The sequence below is a fragment of the Somniosus microcephalus genome, chromosome 11 (genome assembly GCF_052327205.1).
Source record: "Somniosus microcephalus isolate GS21.2 chromosome 11, FLI_Smic_1.0, whole genome shotgun sequence".
NCBI classification, from domain to species: Eukaryota; Metazoa; Chordata; class Chondrichthyes; order Squaliformes; family Somniosidae; genus Somniosus; species Somniosus microcephalus.
The window spans coordinates 218,077,596-218,098,216 of NC_140997.1; the positions used below are offsets into that span (position 1 = coordinate 218,077,596).

General features: G+C 47.7%; 1 protein-coding gene across 4 annotated transcripts in view; it reads right to left on the bottom strand.

Moving 5' to 3' along the window:
- Window positions 1–8,784: 8,784 nt before the first annotated feature.
- The window catches only part of slc38a3a (solute carrier family 38 member 3a), a 224,898-nt gene continuing 213,061 nt past the window's right edge, over window positions 8,785–20,621 (bottom strand). For 3 of the 4 annotated variants that reach the window (XM_086001973.1, XM_086001971.1, XM_086001972.1), the window contains exons 15-16: window positions 18,708–18,811; window positions 8,785–13,423 (exon numbers count right to left, since the gene is read on the bottom strand). In XM_086001973.1, the coding sequence (XP_085858099.1) occupies window positions 13,319–13,423; window positions 18,708–18,811 (209 nt within the window). In that variant the 3' untranslated portion in view covers window positions 8,785–13,318. The remainder of the gene's footprint in view (window positions 13,424–18,707; window positions 18,812–20,621) is intronic. The other variant, XR_015080074.1, reaches the window with a different exon arrangement.

The following is a 20,621-nucleotide window of genomic DNA, read 5'->3' on the forward strand; positions in this document are numbered from 1 at the left end:
GTGAACGGTTACATACAATGGTTTTCTTAAATGTAGACGGATACATACACTACAATCCTCCCTTTTTAGCTTACAACATACTTAGTCCCCCATTAAACATAACATATATTCAACTTCATGTAAAACAATTCACAGGTATAATCTATGCGGGAAACAGTTTACAGATTCAGTCTCTGCGGGAACAGTTCACAGATTCAGTCTCTGGTCTTGACTCGGTCCGAACAACATCTCTGTGGTGTAGCCGGTTCACATTGCTAGCGTGACTCATCCAATAGTCTTTCCCTTGACTTAACAGCTTGAACTTCTGTCCTGCTGAACCAGCAGTGCTGACTTTTACAAACAGCTGGACTGCATTGGTAATTTTTCCTACTTGCCAACTGATTTGGCTCCCTTCGTAGGGCCCACGTACATGATCTGGTAGAAGTGATAATGATTTAGATGGTTATCACCTTCTGCTTCGTCTTTTTCTTTTCTGCTTCTTGGAGACTCTCGGGGCTCCCTTATCAGCTGCCAGCTGTAGCGCCACCATCTCCCTATGTTCCTTAGACTTTAAGTGCTTCATCCTGATTTCTGCACTTTGGGAGTTTTCATCACAAGCTGGGCAGACCAAGTCCTCGTAATATTCCGTGTCACTCAACAGGTCATGGTAATATTCGGTGTCGTCCTGAACTAGTCTAGCGAGAGGGCCTGCTACTTCTTCCTTACCCAACTGGACGTTAGCCGACTGTTGTTCCCTCCCTAGACATCTTTCCTGAAGAGACTTCTTCATGCGTTCATATTCATCCCGCTCTTCCTGGGTTTCCTGCAAATCCTTCACTAATGACCTCATTTGTGATTTCAATACTTCCCCTTCCATCGGGGATTGATTGATCGGGCTATTCAATCCTTCTACTGGAGCAGCTGTTTCAACATTCTGTTGTTCATATAGACGTGATTCAGCGTACTTTTGGCATCCCAGTAAAATCTGTGTTGCAACCTCAGCTATTTCCATAACTTTTGAGAGCTCCGAACTCCTTCCCTTTGAAGATTGAAGCTCGTGTTCAGATTGTTCCCATTGCAGAGTCTTGTCCCTCAGCATATGAAGGAGTTGGCTGACCGTTAACTCTTCCACGGGAACACTGTGGATCAGAGTCTTCTCCATTTCATCCACCTTTTCCTCCAATGCTTTCACCTTCTTTTCCTCTTGTACTTTGGCTTTCAGCGCTCGGAGAAGTTGTGCCTTGATGCTCTCTAGCTCATGTTCAGGGGCCATTCTTACAGTCTCTGTGTTTCTTACAGTTTCCTTTTCTTCCACTGAAAGGATTCGCAGTTGAATCTGTTCTTCAAGTTGTTGAACCTCGGTCATTGCCGCCTCATATTTGTCTTGAGTGCCTCTGCCAGATTTTCCCTAAACTGACAGTGTTTCGCTAGCCTACGCAGTTCAATCAGGTACTCCGCGTTGCTTTCCTCTTTCCGTTGCGTTCTCGTGTAAAATTTGGATCGTTCCACTAACATCAGTGGTGCGGGGTTAAAATGATCCTTCAGGACAGCAACAATATCATCGAAAGTCTGATCCGCCGGTTTAGCTGGTGCTAGTAGATGCTTCAAGAGCCCGTATGTCTTCGCGCCCATCGAGTTTAGCAAGGTTATAGCTTTGTCATCTTCTTCTATTTTATTGGCCTCACCATAGATCTCAATGCGTTCCACATACGTGGCCCAGTCTTCTATCTCGGAATTAAAATCGTTGATGTTACCACGCTTAGGCATCTTCTTCTCTTCCTGATAACACCACGGATTATTTCTTTAAATTTTCTTTTTTTTTCTTCAAGATGGCGTTTCCCGCGAAAATGGCGGTTTCCCGCGCTTATCTTCTCTCCCCGCCCACTTCAATGGCGGTTCCCCGCTTCTGTCTTCTTCTCCGCCTAATGGCGGCTTCCCGCGTTTCTTCCCCTGGCGGGAGGGGTACACTTTCCCCACGGGCGACGGCCGCTGGCTTTCAGGTTCACAGCCTGCGCGTCGGCTTCAGTGCTTTCCCTTTTCTCGGCAGGGCAACCGGCGCTGGGTACACCCCGTTGACGGCGAACAGTTTCAGCCGCTGGGCTGGCTCTCGCTCAGTTCCCCTTGCTCGGGCTCTGTCTCTCTCCCGCTCGCTCGGCTCTACCGGCGCTGGGTACACCCCGTTGATGGCGAACAGTTTCAGCCGCTGGACTGGCTCTCGCTCAGTCTCCCTTGGTCGGCTCTGCCTCTCCCGCTCGCTCGGCTCCCAATCGCGCCTCCCAGCCCTCTCGCAGTCCGGTGCTTCCCTCCCCGGCTGCGGCTGAGTTTTTATATCTTCCCGCGCCTACGCTCCCGGTCGCAGCGCTTCGTGGCTTCGGTCGCTGCCCGGCCTTTTTCGCCGGTCGCGGTCTAGCTGTCTCACGACGCCGTTGCGTCCCCAGCCTGTCTGTACCACGGCTTCCTTGCTCCACGCTGCCCCAGTCTCAGCGCCTCTGGGCCCGACTTCTGTCCGGCTCCTTTCCCCCTCGACCGTGGTCGAGTGCACCGCCCTTATCCTCCGGTTATTCTTTTTACTTTTCCCTTGCTCACAGTCACCGTGGCCGGCTTGCTTCTCGTGCTGATCGGCTCACTCCTCACCGTGGCAGAAGGGACAGTCAGTGCCTGTTGCTGATGGAAGTCTTTGTCTCTGAATTCTTCCTCCTTTCCAGCTCTACAGACTCGAGTTTTCTCCCAGCAGAATGACGAGGGTGGTTGCCTCTTCTCGACGCTCGTTAACTGCTTCGGAAGTATTGTTGCCGCAGGGTACGATCGGACTCGTCGCCACTGTAAAGTCTGTGAGTTGTTTAGTTAATTAATACACAGACTACCAGAGTAACTTAAAACAGGACTTTACTATTCGAAGGTCAGGGCGAATCTGCCAAATAAATCCTGACACAGCACTTATATACCGGTGTGGTCACCGTCGGTATTACAGTATACAGAAGCCAACAAAGTAGTGCCACACCTAAAATAGTTCTCTTAAAGGTGAACGGTTACATACAATGGTTTTCTTAAAGGTAGACGGATACATACACTACAACTCCCTTGCTCTCCTTCAAAATAATGCCATGGGATCCTTTACGCCCAGCTGAGAGGGCAGACGGGACCTTGGATTAACGTCTCATTTGGAGTGTCAGCTGGATTTTGTGCTGAAGCCTCTAGAGTGGGATTTGGACCCACGACTTTCTGACTCAGAGGCGAGAGTGCGACCACTGAGTCACGGCTGACACCTTTACTCTTTTAAAAACCTTCACTCTTTCGCATCTTATTGCTCTTGGTTTAGTTGTCATCCTTGCTTCCTTAAGTCCAAGGGATGGAGACTTGACTGTATCTGGTGCATAACTCATTTCGCAATAAGAACATAAGAACATAAGAAATAGGAGCAGGAGTAGGCCAATCGGCCCCTTGAGCCTGCTCCACCATTCACTAAGATCATGGCTGATCTGATCCTAACCTCAAATCTTCTATCACTCTCCATCCACCCGAACCCATCTCCAACCTCCCTTTCCTCTCCAAAGACCCTGACCGTGGCATTGCCTTCCAAATCTATGCCTATCTTTCCTGCAACTCCATGTTTGTGTGGAGTTTGCACATTCTCCCCGTGTTTGCGTGGGTTTCCTCCGGGTGCTCCGGTTTCCTCCCACAGTCCAAAGATGTGCGGGTTAGGTTGATTGGCTATGATAAATTGACCCTTAGTGTTAGGGGGATTAAAAATGTGTGGGGTTACGGAGATAGGGTGGGATATGTGTTGGTGAAGGGGTTACGGGGATCGGTTGGGATATGTGTCGGTGCAGGCTCGATGGGCCGAAATGGCCTCTATCTGCACTGTGGGGTTTCTGTGATTCTGTGAATCACTCCAATTAGGTTTCCACCTCTTTCACAGCACTGAAATGACCTTAACCAAAATCACAAATGACATTCTCTGTGATTGAGACCATGGTGCACTATCCCTCTTCATCTCTTCAAACTCACTGCAGCTTTTAGCATAGTTGACCACACCATCCATTCGCCTCTTCTGTTGTCCAGCTCAGTGGGACTGCTTCGGTTGATTCCACTCTTATCTGTCTGCTTATAGCCAGAACATCTCAGCAATGGCTTTTCTGCCCCCACACAATTACCTCTGGAGTCCCCCATGGATCTATTGTTGACCCCCTCCTCTTGCTCATTGACACACTGCCCCTTGGTAACATCATCCACTGACATCCGGTCAACTTCCACATGTACGCTGATGACACACAGCGCTACATCTCCACCACCACTCTTGACTCTTCTACTGCTCTGTGTTGTCAGACTGCTTGTCTGACAACCAGTCTTGGATAAATTGCAATTTTGTCCGGCTAAATATTGAGGAGAACGAGGCCAATGTCTTTGGCAGACTGCCACAAACTCCGTACTCTCGCCACCGGTTCCATGCCCCTGCCTGGCCAATATCTCAGGCTGAACCACACTGTTCGCAGCCTTCATGTCCAATTCGGTTCCAAGGTCTCCATCTTAAAGACCACCAACTTCCACTTCTGTAACAATACCTACCTCTGCCGTTACCTCAGCCCATCTGCTGCTGAACTACTCGTCTACGCCGGTGGCAACTCCGGACTCAACCATTCCAATGTTCTCCTGGTTGACCTCCTATCTTCCACCCTCCGTGAACTTCAGCATATCCAAACCTCTGCTGTCCATGTCCTATCTTGCACAAGCCTTGCTCACCCATTACCCCTGTCCTTGCTTTGCTAGATTTGCTACATTGCCAACACTTCAAATTCAAAATTCTCATCCTGATATTTAAATCCCTTCATGGCCTTGCCCTTCTGTAACCTCCTCCAGCCGTACAGCCCCCATCCCCCAAACTCCATTCCTCCAACTATGGCCCCTTGTGCATCCCCCATTCGCCCTGTTGACTCACCATTAGCGGCCATGCCTTTAGCTGTCAGACTCCACACTCTGGAATTACTTCCCTAAATCCCTCTGCCTCTTCTGCTTCAAAACCTTCCTTAAAACCCACTTCTTTGAGCAAGCTTTTGGCCATCCCATCTAATATGGCTTTCTTTGGCTCGTTGTCCATTTGTTTTGGTTATGTGTGTGAAGTGCCTTGGGAAGTTCTTTTCTACGTTAAAGATGCGGGGGCTGGTGGTGGGCACACAGGGTGGGTGCTGGATGGTGCAATCGCACCGCCCGTCAGATTGCACTAGCACTTTCATGGCCTGTCCTCTTTTGAATTGGAGCAGTGAGCTGCCAGCATTCAACACTCTACGAGCGCTAACAGGCAGCTCGCTAACTGGGGGGGGGGGGGGGGCGGGGTGGTGAGAAGCGGGGTGGGAAATCCAGCGGCTTCTCCATGGAGCCAAACCGACAGTTAAACGTCAAGGTGGGAAGGGGCCACTGAGCGGCTGGAAGCAGGTGGGAAGATTTTTGAAGAAGCTTCTCCTGGCCATACAAAAACCAGTGGCACGGCCTCATTTTTGGAGTGGCCTGCAGTGATCTCTGCCCATTGGTACCTGAAGCTTGCATTACATAGAATTTTTCAGCACAGAAACAGGCCATTTGGCCCAACAGGTCTATGCTGGTATTTATGCTCCCCATAAGCCTCCTCCCACCTTACCTCATCGCACCCTATCAATATATCCTTCTATTCCTTTCTCCCTCATGTACTTATCTAGCTTCCCCTTAAATGCTATTCATCTCAACCACTCCATGTGGTAGTAAGTTCCACATCCTAACCACTCTCTGGGTATTCTTCTGAATTGGGTTTATTAGTGACTATCTTATATTTATGGCCCCTACTTTTGGACTCCCTCACAACTGGAAACATCTTCTCTACATCTAACATATCGAACCTCTTCATAATTTTAAAGAACTGTATCAGCTCAGCTCTCAGCCTTGCCTTTTCTAGAGAAAAGAGTCCTAGTCTGTTTAGTCTTTCCTGATAGTTGTACACTCTCAATTCTGGTATCATCCTTGTAAATCTTTATTGTCCTATCCCCACTGCTTCTATATCCTTCTTGTAATAACTCTGCACAGTACACTAAGTGTGTTCCATGTAAGTTTAACATAACTTTTCTGCTTTTGAATTCTATTCCTCTAGAAATTAATCCCAGTGCTTTTTTTGCATATTTTATGGCCTTGTTAACCTGCTACTTTTAATGATTTGTGAATCTGTACACCTAGATCCTTTTGTGCCAATACCCCATTTAGACTCTTAGGGGGAAACATTTGGTTGATTAGCGCCTCCCGTTAGCGCCCTAAGAGGGCGCTAGCGGGGTGCAGAGCAACTAGCGCCCAGGCGCGGCGATGTTTGTGCCGCTCGCAAAATTGACCAGACATTTTGCAGCGGCGCCAAACACTACCACCACGATCTCCTGCGCCCGCAGATTGTGACGTCAGTCGAGCATGCAACGCCCCGGACCGGATACTGAGTGGCACCCCCTGCCTTTCCGCCTGCCGCTAGCAATGACAGGTAGAGGGGAACGTTTTGCAGTCGGGGACTGGGGGAGCGAAATTTAAAGATGGCCGCTTCCTGCCTTTTTTTGTCAGCGGCATTTTTGCACCATGCATTCTGAGAGACACTTCTGGAGAGATTCAACGCTGTGTGAAGGAGTTTTGAGTACTGAGCATCACTTTGAAGGTTCATTTTGATTTGACCTTCCTTGTATCGATTTAGAAGGGACTATGGGGGCTGCACTCTGAGCTCTTTCCCCGGGCCTCTCCTTTGTTCTTTCCAGCAGATTTGATGTACAGGTCTCTCCAGGCCGAGATTCAAGGCTGCAATGAGCAGGGTGTGGATGGAGAGCAAGATCGACCCTCCCCTTTAAGAACTGGCTGGCGCCAGTGTGTCTGTGTTCCATTGCTGATTGACATCACGAGCTTCGCTAGCGCTCTGAGGTAGCGCCTCGCTCCTCAGCGTTAGCGCATTAAGAGAGGTGTGTAGCGCCTGATTTAGCGCTCAAATCACCTCCAGGGGCGATAGAAGCCAAATTTGCAGTCAGAGGCGATAATTAGCGCCAGGCGCTAAACTTTGCACCCGGCCGATAATTGCGCCCCAAACGGGGCGATACCGAATTTCTCCCCCTTATTTTTCCAAGGAGTAGGTGGCCTCCTTATTCCTCCTACCAGAATGCACCATCTCACATATTAAAATTCATTTGCCATTTACATGCCCATTCTGCAAATTTGTTAATGTCTTCTTGTATTTTGTTGCAGTCTTCCTCTGTATTAACTATACCCCCCAATTTGGTGTCAAATTTCGATATTGTACTTCTGATTCCCGAGTCCAAATCATTTATGTATTGGGGTTCCACAATTGCCATAGGGCCCCGATTTAAGTATTTAAACCCCGCCTGTTCTGGGCAGGAGCGCTGCCGGCCCATTTCAATGCCTGCTTGAATATTGAGTTTTTGTTTTTAAATTGTCATCCTGCTACCACCCCATTCCTGCCAAACATTTGGTCGGCGCCAAGACAAGGATGGCCTCCACTATATAAACGCATAGTTGCTGTCGCCATTTACAAAATGTTAATTGAAATGATTGAAAACAATGAACATTAATCTGTAATTGTGGGGACAGATAGGCTAGATGTCCATAGCACTGGTTTGACTGATTTCAGACTTGCTGCTCTGTACTGGACAAAGGTCTCCTGCCTCTACAGAGAGAAGTGAAAAACCGACTGGAGGGTTGCTCTCGGTTTACTGTCACACATTGCTTAGCCAGCTCAAAGAGCAAGTCACTGATGCACTTACTGACCAGTTACAAAGAGGATTGGCAGGAGCCTGGAAACAGTTCACCTTGCCTGACTCTTTGGACAGGGTCTGGTGTGTGGTATGCACCTTGAGAGGTGAAATAGGAAGTTTAAAAAAAAATACATAAATATGTAGACACAGCCCTTTGGCAGGAGCAGCCAAAGCGTTTTGCTGATAGAAGTTAATTAAATTGTCTATTTTTAATTGGAGGATGGTTGGCGGTTTGCAATTCTACCGCGAGCAATATCTAACTTAGGAATACAGCTTTTCCTTAATAAGTGTCAACGTGCCCAAGGGGGTTGGGGGAGGGGAAACCCTCTTACTTCCCTTCAGAGCTTTGGCTGCATTAACGTTCACCATACATTTTGTGCAGACAGAAGCCATGATTGCACTCGTCAGCATGGACAGCCTGCGGTCCAGATCCAGCACAGTGTGCTGTGCAGTGCAGTCCATCGTGCCCTGTGGAACTGAATTATGTTTTAGGAGACTGGGGAGATTTTATTTTCCTCCTCCTACAGAGTTTGTTTCCCCGCTCCCCCCCCCCCCCCCACCTTCACTGCACCAAATACAGTCAAAGCACCCAAATGAGAAACTAATGGGTCCCAAAAAAAATACCCATAAGGTTAAAAACTAGGGCCAGTTATAATGAAGAGTCTCACCCAAAACATTTAACCTCTCTTTTAAATGCATTTCTAAAGGTTTTCATTTGAGATTTTTTAGCCCTTAGCATTTTTTCTTTTTACGTTTACCTATAACTGTTGAGACACTGGAGAGTTCAAATGTCTTGTGGGTACAGGCATTAAGGTGGCAATCTTCGGATTTCACATTGCACATGATCTTTCCAGTCATTAGTTACCAGGGGTACGAAGTTAGTAAACTGCCCCTCAATAGTACACCGAATATTCCTCGGGGATTCTCCCGATTGGCTCTTCGTAACTTCGGCGGGAGAGCGGCGTAAACCCTAGACACAGCGCTAGAAGTTGGATTCTGAACAGGTTGGATTGTTTCAGTCAATCAATACAAGTCCCTATGAGATGTATCAGATTTAAAATCGTTTAATATTTACGGTTTCTTATTTATACACAATACAGATCCACTCGACACCGACAGTTACAGAATGCCCGGCGCTCAAAAAAAGCAGACCTAACCAAAGACTTAAGGAGGCAATAAAATACATTTTCTTCTCCACCTTATCCAACAAAAATGTCACTATTTTTCTTAAACACATAAATCAACATTATCCCACCAGTGTGGCAAAAAAAAATTCAAGGAAATAATTCTTTAAATAAACCTCTTTTTGTTTTAGCATGTGGTCACAAATGAACACTCAAGCTGCTTTTTACCAAATACCAACTCTCTTTCCCCCTCCCTCCCCACTCGCTAATCAGCAGCTGGTAGCTGTGTGTTGCCATACGAAAATCCCATAAGGAAGGATTTAAGTTAAAGATTCAACGTAAAATATGGCCTGTTACCGCCCCAAGTACAATGAAGAGGTGATCACAGAGTGACTGAAAGACTTTAGCGCCATGACGCAACAAAAAAAAATGACCTCCAACTCGAAAAGAAGCCAATCGGAGGAATGGTGGGAGGAATCCAGAGCGGTGACCACTTTCCGAGTCTGAGAGTGTCCCTTGGCTGGGGGCAGGCCATAAGAAAAAAACTGTTGATTGAGCTATAGCCAGAGTAAATAAATCACAAATAGGCTGAGAAGCTAGTTGGCAGGATAGAGAACTGTTATAGGCGCAAATAGTATTGGAGACTGAACAGCAAGAGGTGGAGGGAGTGATGCACTGAAGGATTGGAGACTGACCACATAGAGGAAGAAGTACACTTAAGGATTGCAACTAACTGAGATGCTAAACAGCAGAAGGTGGAGGAATAAAAGAACTTACATTTATATAGTGCCGTGCACAAGCTCAGAACCTTACACAACCTCAAGAGCTTTACAGCCAATGGAAGTACTCTTGAAGTGTAGTCATTGTTGTAATGTGGGAAATGCGGCAGCCAATTTGCACAGGGCAAGGTTCCACAAACAGCAATGTGATAATGACCAGATCATCTTTTTTATTAGTGATGTTGGGTGAGGAATAAATGTTGGCCAGAAGCACTCACCTGCTCTTCTTCAAAATAGTGCCATGGCGATTTTCTACTTCCACCCCAGAGGGCAGATGGGGCCTTGGTATTATGTCTCATCTAAAAGACAGCACCTCAGACAATGCAGCACTCCCTCAATAATGCACTGAGGTGTCAGCCTAGATCATGTGCTCAAGTCTCTACAGTGGGACAGAAACCCACAACCTTCTGATTCAGAAGGCAAGAGTGCTACCCACTGAGCCACGGCTGAATACATTGCGAGATTAGAGCCAGACTAACACAATGAACAAGAGGAGAAGGCAACATGCTTAAGGATCACGACTAACCAAAACGCTGAACAGTAGACATGGAGGGATACACTGATAGATTGGAGACTGACTGATTGAACAGGAGGAGGGATAGAGGGACTGGCACACTGAAGCAAAGTAGACAAGTGCCCCAACACATTGCAGGATTGAAGAGGGCGGGCTTGACACACTGGCAGAACAGAAACAGAGGGCCGAAGGGATATTTACAACCAACGAGTTGGATCTTGTGTGCCTTGCCGAAGCTTAACGAGGCTCAGTCCCTGGTGAGGTGGGTAAGTGGAACATGCCAATTTTGACCCTATTACGTATCTTAGTCCCCCCCCCCCCAAACACACCAGTGTGACACACATCTCATGTGAATTACTGTACATTCAAGAAGATTTAGCATTACAGTTTACAGTGTAATGCACAAGATTAATACAAGACACAAGCAGCTTGTGTAATTTAACAGTCAACTACAAAAACAGAGGTTTTTTCACACACCCAGGTACAGCTCTATAAGGCTTTTCCACTGCTATGCAGAACATAAAATATTAAAAATCTTTAATCCTTTTTATTTTCTATTAAATTAAAATTTAATTACACACTTAATAAAATATAAATATTGTGTAAAGGAATCTGACAGGAGCTTCATTGCTAAACATGACTAGCGCAATCTAACAAAAATAAATCCTTGATGCTTCGGAGCAAAGGTTACTGGATATTTCCACCAACACTATTAATATTGCATAAGACAACATGGGTCAAAAATATAATCCAAATTTTATTTAAACAAAGCCGTCGACATTGTTGTCACAAAATAAAACAATTTTTATTCTTTGTCCCCAGAATTATTATTTTAGAAAAGTGCTGGGATATTTCCAAACCAGCACACAAGATCTGCACTGATCGATCAGCCATTTCACCGCGACGGTATACCCACTGTGTGTTAAAAGTTCACGGTTAAGTTCCCTGAAGAATGAGTCATTTTATTTAAATATTAAAACACAGGCATTGGACGGAATCATTAAATGTATTAGAAGATGACCATCTTCCCCCCCTCTCCGTGCTTTCATTAAAGTTTTTAGTTTAAATAAAATCTTCATTTGTAAAAATGTGTTTTTTTGTTACAGTAATTGTTTAATCCACCCTCTCCCATCTGTATATCCTGCAAACACTCCACCACTGGGAAGGCATGATGGACTGGTCCACCTCCATGATGGACTGGCCCAACTTCCTGATGGGCTGGCCCAACTTCCTGATGGGCTGGCCCACCTCCACGATGGACTGGTCCACCTCCACGATGGACTGGTCCACCTTCCTGATGGACTGGCCCACCATTGAGTGCCATCAGGGCTACACGGGAGAAAGAACATATTTGCTCTGCTCACTGCTTCTACCAGGCCACTGCCTTCACAGTGGCGGTATCACATAGTGACCAATGTTCCCTTTACGCTGTGCGGCCACACAGCGCTCGAAGTCCTGCGCAGCCGGCATTTAAATGGAAAAACCACGCATGCATGGAATTTTGAATGGGCCACGCGACCCCAAAAAAAGAGGGGGAACATTGATAGTGACCGCAGGAAATCAGCCTCGCCCTTCCCTCTCCATCCGGTTTGCCAACTAGATGGTTCTAAATAGGCCTGATCTTTCTTTCCTATCCCAGTGTCCGTTCTCTGCTGGGCACTGCACCTGATGGACAGCAGTACAGGAAACTTTTTTTTAATCCGGCACCGACGGGACCGACGTGGTGCCGGTTCATCAAAGATTCCGATAACCGAAAGCTATAGTAAAAGATACGTTGCTGAGAGCTCCGTATAAAGCAACAAACCCTGTTGCTTAGCAACAGGTTCAGAACAATGGCCACAAGTTCCAAGCATCTCTGCAGCTTAGCAACAGCTGCAGCCACACCCTTGCACAGCAACAGATCGAGGAAGGCAAGTAATAAAACTTACCTGAACCTACTCCTGAATTTTGCCAGTTAACCGAGATTTCCGGTTATTTAGGTGCTGGTAAATCGAAAGTTTCCTGTAATTCACTCTTTAGGAGATGTGTTGGAGTAGGGCTGGCGGCGGGAAAGACATGGGTGAAACTATTTGCATTCGATCCTGAGTCTCTCAGCTGGAGACAGGATGCAATCAATTCAGTGTATGTTGCTCAACTGGCTCACCTTGCAGGAGTAGGAGCAGGAATAGGCCACTTGGCCCCTCGAGCCTGCTTTGCCATTCATTAAGATCATGGCTGATCTTGGGCTCAAAGCCACTTCCCTGCCCGCTCCCCATAACCCTTCACTCTCTTATCTTGCAAAAATCTGTCCATCTCCACCTTAAATGTATTTAATGACCCAGCCTCCACAGCTCTCTGGGGCAGAGAATTCCACAGATTTATGACCCTCAGAGAAGAAATTCCGCCTCATCTCAGTTCTAAAAGGGCGACCCTTTATTCTGAAACTATGCCCCCGCATTCTAGATTTCCCCACGGAGGGGAAACATCCTCTCTGCATCTACCTTGTCGAGCCAACCTACTGCATTTACCTACTGAGACATTAAAGGTTTTTTTTTTAAATTAAGTAATCAGGCATGGAAACTGCTGTATAATACTGCTATCTACAGCGAAAAGTGCACACAGCATTTAGTGGGGCGTTTGGAAGTGGGAACAGTGAATGGCAGTTTAATTTTGTTTTGTAATGCTCCTAACCATCTTTAAAAATGCTGCTGTATAGAGTTCAATTGTGTCAAAGGAGCAAAATATAAAATATATTATAAAAATAAGACACCCCCCCCGACCCAGTTTACCCAAGGTTCTAAATTCAGACCCCGGTCTACCGTCCGTGTGCCCCTGCTATGCTAGGCCAGTTATTTTGCAGACTATAACACTGAGAATGCCACCTCTGTCCTAGCTCTATACAAAATAACTTAGAAATTTTGCAGTTTTATAAAATCTCATGCAAAGTGCTTGCATCAATTCATTACTATACAGTTACATGGTATAAAAATTGCTGGTGTGCAAAACTACATATATGTACAGTACTAGTCGTGTGTTTGTAATGTGTGTCTCATTACAGAGGGTTCAGGGCGGGCATTGGGTTTGTTGGCAGTTTTCTGCAGTGATGATCTTGCTCCTTGAGGGTTGGGGGTGGGGGGCGGGGCAGAGGGGGCACTTGGCTCTCAGTGGATGAGGCCCACCCGTTGTTTAGTGGCCTCCGTTTACGTTGCCGCCTCCTGTGGACCTGTCGATGATGATGAAGCTCAGGCTCATGGTCATGAAGAGACACCCCAGGCCCGCAAAACAAACAGCCTGGCGAACAGGAGAAAGAAATGATTAACATCGGAAAAAAAGGGTTGAGCGCCCTAACTAGTGTGAGGCCGGCAGGAAACGGCCGGGTGTAAAGGGTGGGGGAGTCATCAGTTGGGAAAAGAACTTGGAATATACCAGTGCACCGACTTTAATCAAACCCTACCAGTACAGACTAGTTGGGCCAAATGGCCTGTTTCTGTGCTGCATATTCTATGTAATATTCTACGTAATCATACAGCACAGAAGGAGGCCATTTGGCCCATCGAGCCTGTACCGGCTCTCTGAAAGAGCTACCAATTAGTCCCACTCCACTGCTCTTTCCCTATAGCTTTATACATTTTTCCTTTTTAAGTAGAGATCCAATTCCCTTTTGAAAGCTCCGATTCAATCTGCTTCCACCACCCTTTCAGGCAGTGAACTCCAGATCATAACTCGCTGCGCGAAAAAAGTTCTCCTCATCACCCCCCCCCCCCCCCCCCATTTGTGCCACTTATTTTAAATCTGTGTCCTCTGGTTACCAACCCTCCTGTCAATGGACACAGGTTCTCCCTATCTACTCTTTCAAAACCCCTCCTCATTTTCAACGCCTTTAATATGGGGCTGCCCTTCAGCTAAGGATTATCTTTGAAGCAGCACCTTCGGATTTAACACATAATTTTGCCCGAAGTATATCAGCCAAGCTTCGCCGATATGGTTAGACATTTGAAGGAGGACTTTCCTCCTCAGTCACACTGGCTCTTCGGTGTAACTTGGGTGGATGGAGGCAGAAAATTGGCCATGGCGCTGTTCTGCTGGATTCCAACCGATTTACCATCAGTTCCAGGGTTATCCCACTGGAAATGATGTTGAACACTGAATTAAGAACAACAGAACAACGTCCCCACCCCCTCCCAAATATGGGCAGGCTTATTCAAGATGGGCAGTAATGGCAGGATGGCGTCATAGATCATAGTCCTTCCACTGCTGTCATCGCAATGCTGAATGGAAGAAACAGTGACGTGCCACTGGTATCTCCAGCCCTTTAACCCCCTACACTCCCCCCGACCCCCCTCCTGAGGTAGGTCTTCCTGCACAGCTAGAACACTCGCTGGGAGCACACCAAATGTAATTAAAATAGGATGGCCCCAGGAAATTCACTGGAGTGGACAGAGGTCCTGACGCCCAGCATCAAATAGGGCTGCCAAAGAGGAAAATCTCACCCTACACATCTTAACAATCGCACTGCCACCCAAAGACTGACGGACTGACAGTCCATGTCCGTGAGATGTTATAGCTGTTACCAGTCACATGTGCACCCAGTAACACTGACAGTCCAAGTAGGTGAGGCACTTGGGCACTTTTATATTTCAGTCCTCTGCTGAACACAGGAGAAGCAAACAGACATTACATGGCAAAAAAAACCCTTAAAACTGTAAAATAAACATGAGCAGAATGACACAATGGGTTCATTATCAGGACCTCCCTAGTAACCAAACTCCAGCCACATCTGCCTTGCAACAATCTCTTTGTGTCAATCCCAGCAGGTAATATTGTTTAAATGTACATTTTAAAATCACAAAATAAAGATAAAACAGGCAATATTTTGTTTGCAGCCCTTCAAACAGCCATATTCTGGATCAGCACAATCTGTGCTTACATTTCCATTCCGTTCTTCAGTCACAGCCAGTGAGATGAAGGAGAGCAGAGCCAAAAAGACTGGCTCCTCGTTTGAGGACACGTGTCTGTGCTGGATTTGCACAGTTGCTCCAATAAATAAGCTGCGTTCTGTTCATACTGGCTCTCTCTCCCTGCCTTGAACAGTGTACAGAAAACAACAAACATTTACTCTGTCCTAAGGGTGGCGCCTGAGCGTCGCCCAATCATTCCAGCAGGTGTGGCACTGTCACTGCACCTTGGCTTGGAGTCCATTGGTAAACATGTTTCCCCTCTAAGTGTCTCTGACCAAAATCCAACAAATTTGTCCTTAAACTGGCTCTATCATGCCGAGTTGAGTACGAGCCTATCTGGTGTAGTTTCTACAACAAGAACAACAACTTGTATTTATATAGCGCCTTTGAAGTAGTAAGACGTCCCAAGGCGCTTCACAGGCGTATTATAAGAGAAAAATTTGACACCGAACCACATAAGAAATTAGGACAGATGACCAAAAGCTTGGTCAAAGAGGTAGGTTTTAAGGAGCGTCTTAAAGGAGGAAAGAGAGGTAGAGAGGCGGAGAGGTTTAGGGAGGGAATTCCAGAGCTTCAGGCTGAGGCAGCTGAAAGCACGGCCACCAATGGTTGAGCGATTATAATCAGGGATGCTCATGAGGGCAGAATTTGAGGAGTGCAGATATCTCGGGGGGTTGTGGGGCTGAAGGAGATTACAGAGATAGGGAGGGGCGAGGCCATGGAGGGATTTGAAAACAAGGATGAAAATTTCAAAATTGAGGTGTTGCTTAACCGGGAACCAATGTAGGTCAGCGAGCACAGGGGCGATGGGTGAACGGGACTTGGTGCGAGTTAGGACACCAGCAGCCGAGTTTTGGATGACCTCAAGTTGATGTAGTGTAGAATGTGGGAGGCCAGCCAGGAGTGCGTTAGAATAGTCAAGTCTAGAGGTAACAAAGGCATGGATGAAGGTTTCAGCAGCAGGTGAGCTGAGGCAGAGGCAGAGTCGAGTGATATTAGAGATGGAAGTAGGAGGTCTTGGTTATGGCGCAGATTCCAGTTAAAAGTGGAGAGATCACTCCCTTTCTGGTACTGAACAACTTGGGGGAACTTTTCGGGGGGTCAGTGGGCGCCTCCGGTGGCGGGTCGGGTGGGAAATTCTTTTTTTGACAGCAGCTTGGGACTCCGCTGTCAACCCGCCGCCATGTGACTTTCCCAGATGTCGGGTCTGTCAGGGCTGAACAGACCCGACATGCAGCGACGGGGGAGGCAATTCAGGTCATTATGACCTTGTTAACAGCCCATTAAAAAGTATTTTGAGCTCACCTTACCATTTTACGAGGTCGCCCATGGGGTCCACACTGCTCGGGGATCACGACAGGTAAGGAGGTCGGGAGTTGTATGACCATGGAATCATCTCATTACTTGACAGCTGCAAATGTGCTATAAAAGCTCCCATCTCAGAGCTGTTCACTTTCCAAGGTCAGAAGCTGTTGCTTACTGCATTTGGAAGACAGATTGAGCTTTATGCAGCTTGCAAGTGTTTGGAGCAAACTCTCTATCCAGTGTCTCCTCATTGGAACAACCTCTCTCACCACTGACAGATTGTTTCTGTCATCTCAATCTCAACCTCACCTGCCATCTATTCCATCAGCATCGGTACCCTTGAAACTATCTCACCTTGGTCCTCAGAATCACACCACGATCAGCCCCAACACCAGCAGCACCAAAAACAACACCAACCTTCTCCGCAATCAACTGATGCTGCACAGGACAGAGGGCATCAGCACCCAACCACATTGCTGCCCGGGAGGCCAGGGATGGTCTCACCATGGCCAGATTTACTTCACTTGATGCTGTACACCCTGGCTGCCACATGATGCACCAGGTTGGCACCACCCCACAACAACACCATAAAGCATCCCTACAATGCCCAAGCCATTCATTTTACACTCATCACCATTGCGGGGGGTACCATTATGTCTCACCATTCACTGCAACTCACTAAGCCACTTCCAAAGGTGCACACAGATCTGTCCAAGAACACAAAGTCTTGAAAAAAAGGTTTCAATGTTTGACACCACATTAACAGAAACTTTACATGAACATTGGCTAAAACACCCAAGTGCCTACCCTTGTGTGTTATTAGTTGGTATGATTGGACTAGGATGAGGGCGAGTGTGAGGGGTGGCTGGTGAGATGGGGAAGCGATAACGTAGATAGACAGGGATGGGTGGAGGTGCAAGGTAAGTTGGTGTGAGTAAGGATGTGCAGGATTGGGTAGGGAAGGCAGAGTGATAGGGATGTGATGAGTGGAACAGCAGGATGAGGTTGAGTGTGGCTTTGCAGTAATGTTTCGTGATCTACTGAGATTATTGAAAGGTTTGCGCCACTGCAGCCTGATCCTCCTGACAACATCCCTGCTTGTGTCCTTCTGTGCAATGTGCAACAAGGCTGTGTTGGTCTCCTGGAGCGGTCTCTTCCACCCATTGGAAGGGAAGAGAACCTCCCTGCGTGCTGCGACTCCCTCCATAAACATATGGAGGGAGTGATGGGAGAGCCTGAGCCTTTGTGCAATGCTCCTCAGTGTTTGCAGCACTTCAATGCTGTAGAGCACTGACAGCACAACTGTCAAAATCAATTTGCGCATGGTCCCTTTAAGGAAACTGACTGATGACGTGTCATCAAATGACGTCACCAGACCCACTTCCTTCAATTGGCCGGCAAACGCGCTGGGCGGGCTTAACCAGCCCAATCAATGTAAAATAATTTTACACAGCGGGCTGGAGCCAGCAGTGGGGTCAGGACCTGCCACCGATGTCGCCTGCCACGGACCCGCCAAGGTAGGGAAAATCGCGGCCCTTATCTGTGTCTCAGTGTTTGATCCTGTATATGTGCAGTACCAAGCATGTCTGATACTATAAAGCTGGCCAATTCCTGTGCATGCGTAGTACATATGTTGTTTGCCTACTTAACAGAGACTGCAGTTCAATATTATTCTTGGTTGTGAAGCGCTGTAGGTCATCCTGAAGACATCCTAAGCCACTATCTAAATGCAAGTTTGTTCTTGCTTAGCAACCAGACAAAGGGCACAATCCACTTCAATCTGGTAGTGTGTGTTTTTTTTATATCTCATGCCAACGTGCGTGGAGCCTATTGATTAAAAATTTCAAAGCACCGACAAGCTGCATCTGCCCCCTTTAACAACAGCTGCTCCTTCTTTTGGCGTTTGCAGCGGGCGTCCTATTGCAGTGCCACCGGTTTTGCGTCCCCGGCAGTGACGGGCTCCCTTTGCTTGCTGGCGATACCGCCGAGAGCCCACGCTTCGCTGTCAATAAGCCCTAACCCAGGAAAATGGGCCTGGGGTCACGACAGCGGGTACAAGTCCTGCCCCAACTGACCTCCAGCAGTGAAAACCACCCTGGAGGAAAATTCAGCCCTAAGTGCACAATATTAACCGCGCGTCGCGGGCCTGCCACATCAATAATGTCTTTGAGAGAAAACCCCAGAAGATCAGTTTAACCTGAATCTATGGCGAGTCTTGTTTAACAAGTAATGCCGTGAAACCGATTATTCCATATAGAATAGCTTCTGCATATCCAGGCTTCGCTCACTGGGTGGACATTAAGGAGACGTACCAGGATTTTTGGACTCGACCTCATGGGCTCTTCTTCCTTTGGCATTATCCGTATGTAGAACACAGCTGGGAAGATGAAAATTAAACAGGGGGCAGAGGTAGCACCTGAAGAAAGAAAAGAGAAACCAACGGCCGTTAACATCCAGACTGGCCTTTTGACACACAAGCATTTTAGAATTTATACACATTCTACTTTTTCCTCAGGCACTTTTACAAAAATTTATATTTTTTGGTGATTTTTTTTTTTTTTTTCACAGGCGTTCCACAAAAAAAGTGTCAACTCTGGGGAATGAGACGCTTGTCCACGTCCTGCCCTTTTGTGTTAGCAGTGAGTCCTCCCAGGTCAGGCGCAGCTTAAATTCCAGTGCTGAGTAAATCTCTCCCTCCTTCAGCCAAATTGCCAATCTCCATGCTGAGCTATTCTAAAGGGGGGTGAGGCAACACAGTTCAGCCCAATCCTGTTCTTGCCTTACTTTCACACACATGAACTTTCTAGCTTGGCTCACTGGATAGCAGTCAGAAAATGAAATCCTGGTTAATTTCTCCCTCCCCTGCATGGCGATTAGTTGTTATGTCCTTACTGCCTCCCTAGCTGAGCGCAGCATAGACCACAATCTCCTATCATTTTGCTTATGGGTATGGGACCTAGGCCTAGAAATTCAGTTAGGGGCGCCCAGCTCGCCTGAATTACCGCTGCGCGCGGAGCCACTTGCGCCAGCGGGAAATTCACTTTCAGTGCCCCAAGTGGAAGCCGGCCGCTAAACAAGGGTTTCGGCGCCTCGCTTGGGGCGCTGAAACTGAATATCGGCGTGCAAAGTGCCGCAGCGCCACCCGCTGCGGCACGGCAGCCTGCGGTACTGCAGGCCTTCCTCTCAGTCTTAAGGGGGAGGTGCCTGCAACAGCGCGATCCCCGCTCGCGAGTGCCGGCAAATGAGCCCGGCACCAAGGAGAAGTGCCGGGCTCTCTGGAAACAGCCGGCAATGCCGCGGGGGGGTGGTGAAGGAGGCCGGGGACGGAGGTGCGGGCAGGCGGCCGCCAAAAAAGCGGCCGGCCGCACCTCCACCTTAACTCGCCCCACTACCGGCACAGGTAGGCCCCGTGTACCAGTCGCTGTTTGCGGCCGGCGCGGGGGAGGCGGCAGCAACCAAATATGGCCAGCGGGGCGATAGCGGGGTGCTGCGCACACCGATGACGTCATCGGTGGCGGCGCAGCGCTACTGGCTAACGCCGCCATTAGCGCCCCGCTAAATATCGCGGTAGGTTTGCACAGTGGTGCAAAGGCCCTCTTTGGGCGCAAACTGGTGGCGCAGGCCACTGAATTTCTAGGCCCTAGAGTGCTGCTTCTGATATTTACCATAGTCCCTGTGGTAGTGCCTGAACCAGACAGTAATCCGCCCATCACTGTAAAGTGGCATATTTACCGAGCGTCAGCTGTGGCTCAGTGGGTAGCACCCTTGCCTGTGAGTCAGAAGGTTGTGAGTTCATAGTCACACTCCAGAGACTGGAGTGCAAACATCTAGGCTGACACAGCAGTGGAGTGCTGCACTGTCGGAGGTGCCGTCTTTCGGATGAGACGTTAAATTGAGGCCCCGTCTGCTCACTCAGGTGGACGTAAAAGATACCCATGGCACTATTTTGAAGAAGAGCAGGGGAGTTCTCCCCGGTGTCCTAGCCGATATTTATCCCTCAACCAACATCACCAAAACAGCTCATCTGGTCATGAACACATTGCTATTTGTGGGAGCTTGCTGTGTGCAATTTGGCTGCCGCGTTTCCTACATTATAACAGTGACTACACTTCAAAAGTACTTCATTGGCTGTAAAGCGCTTTGGGACGTCCTGAGGTCGTGAAAGTCTTTTTTTTCCCTTTCTAGATGATTGACTCAAGATTAAATTATTACATGTCTTATCGATG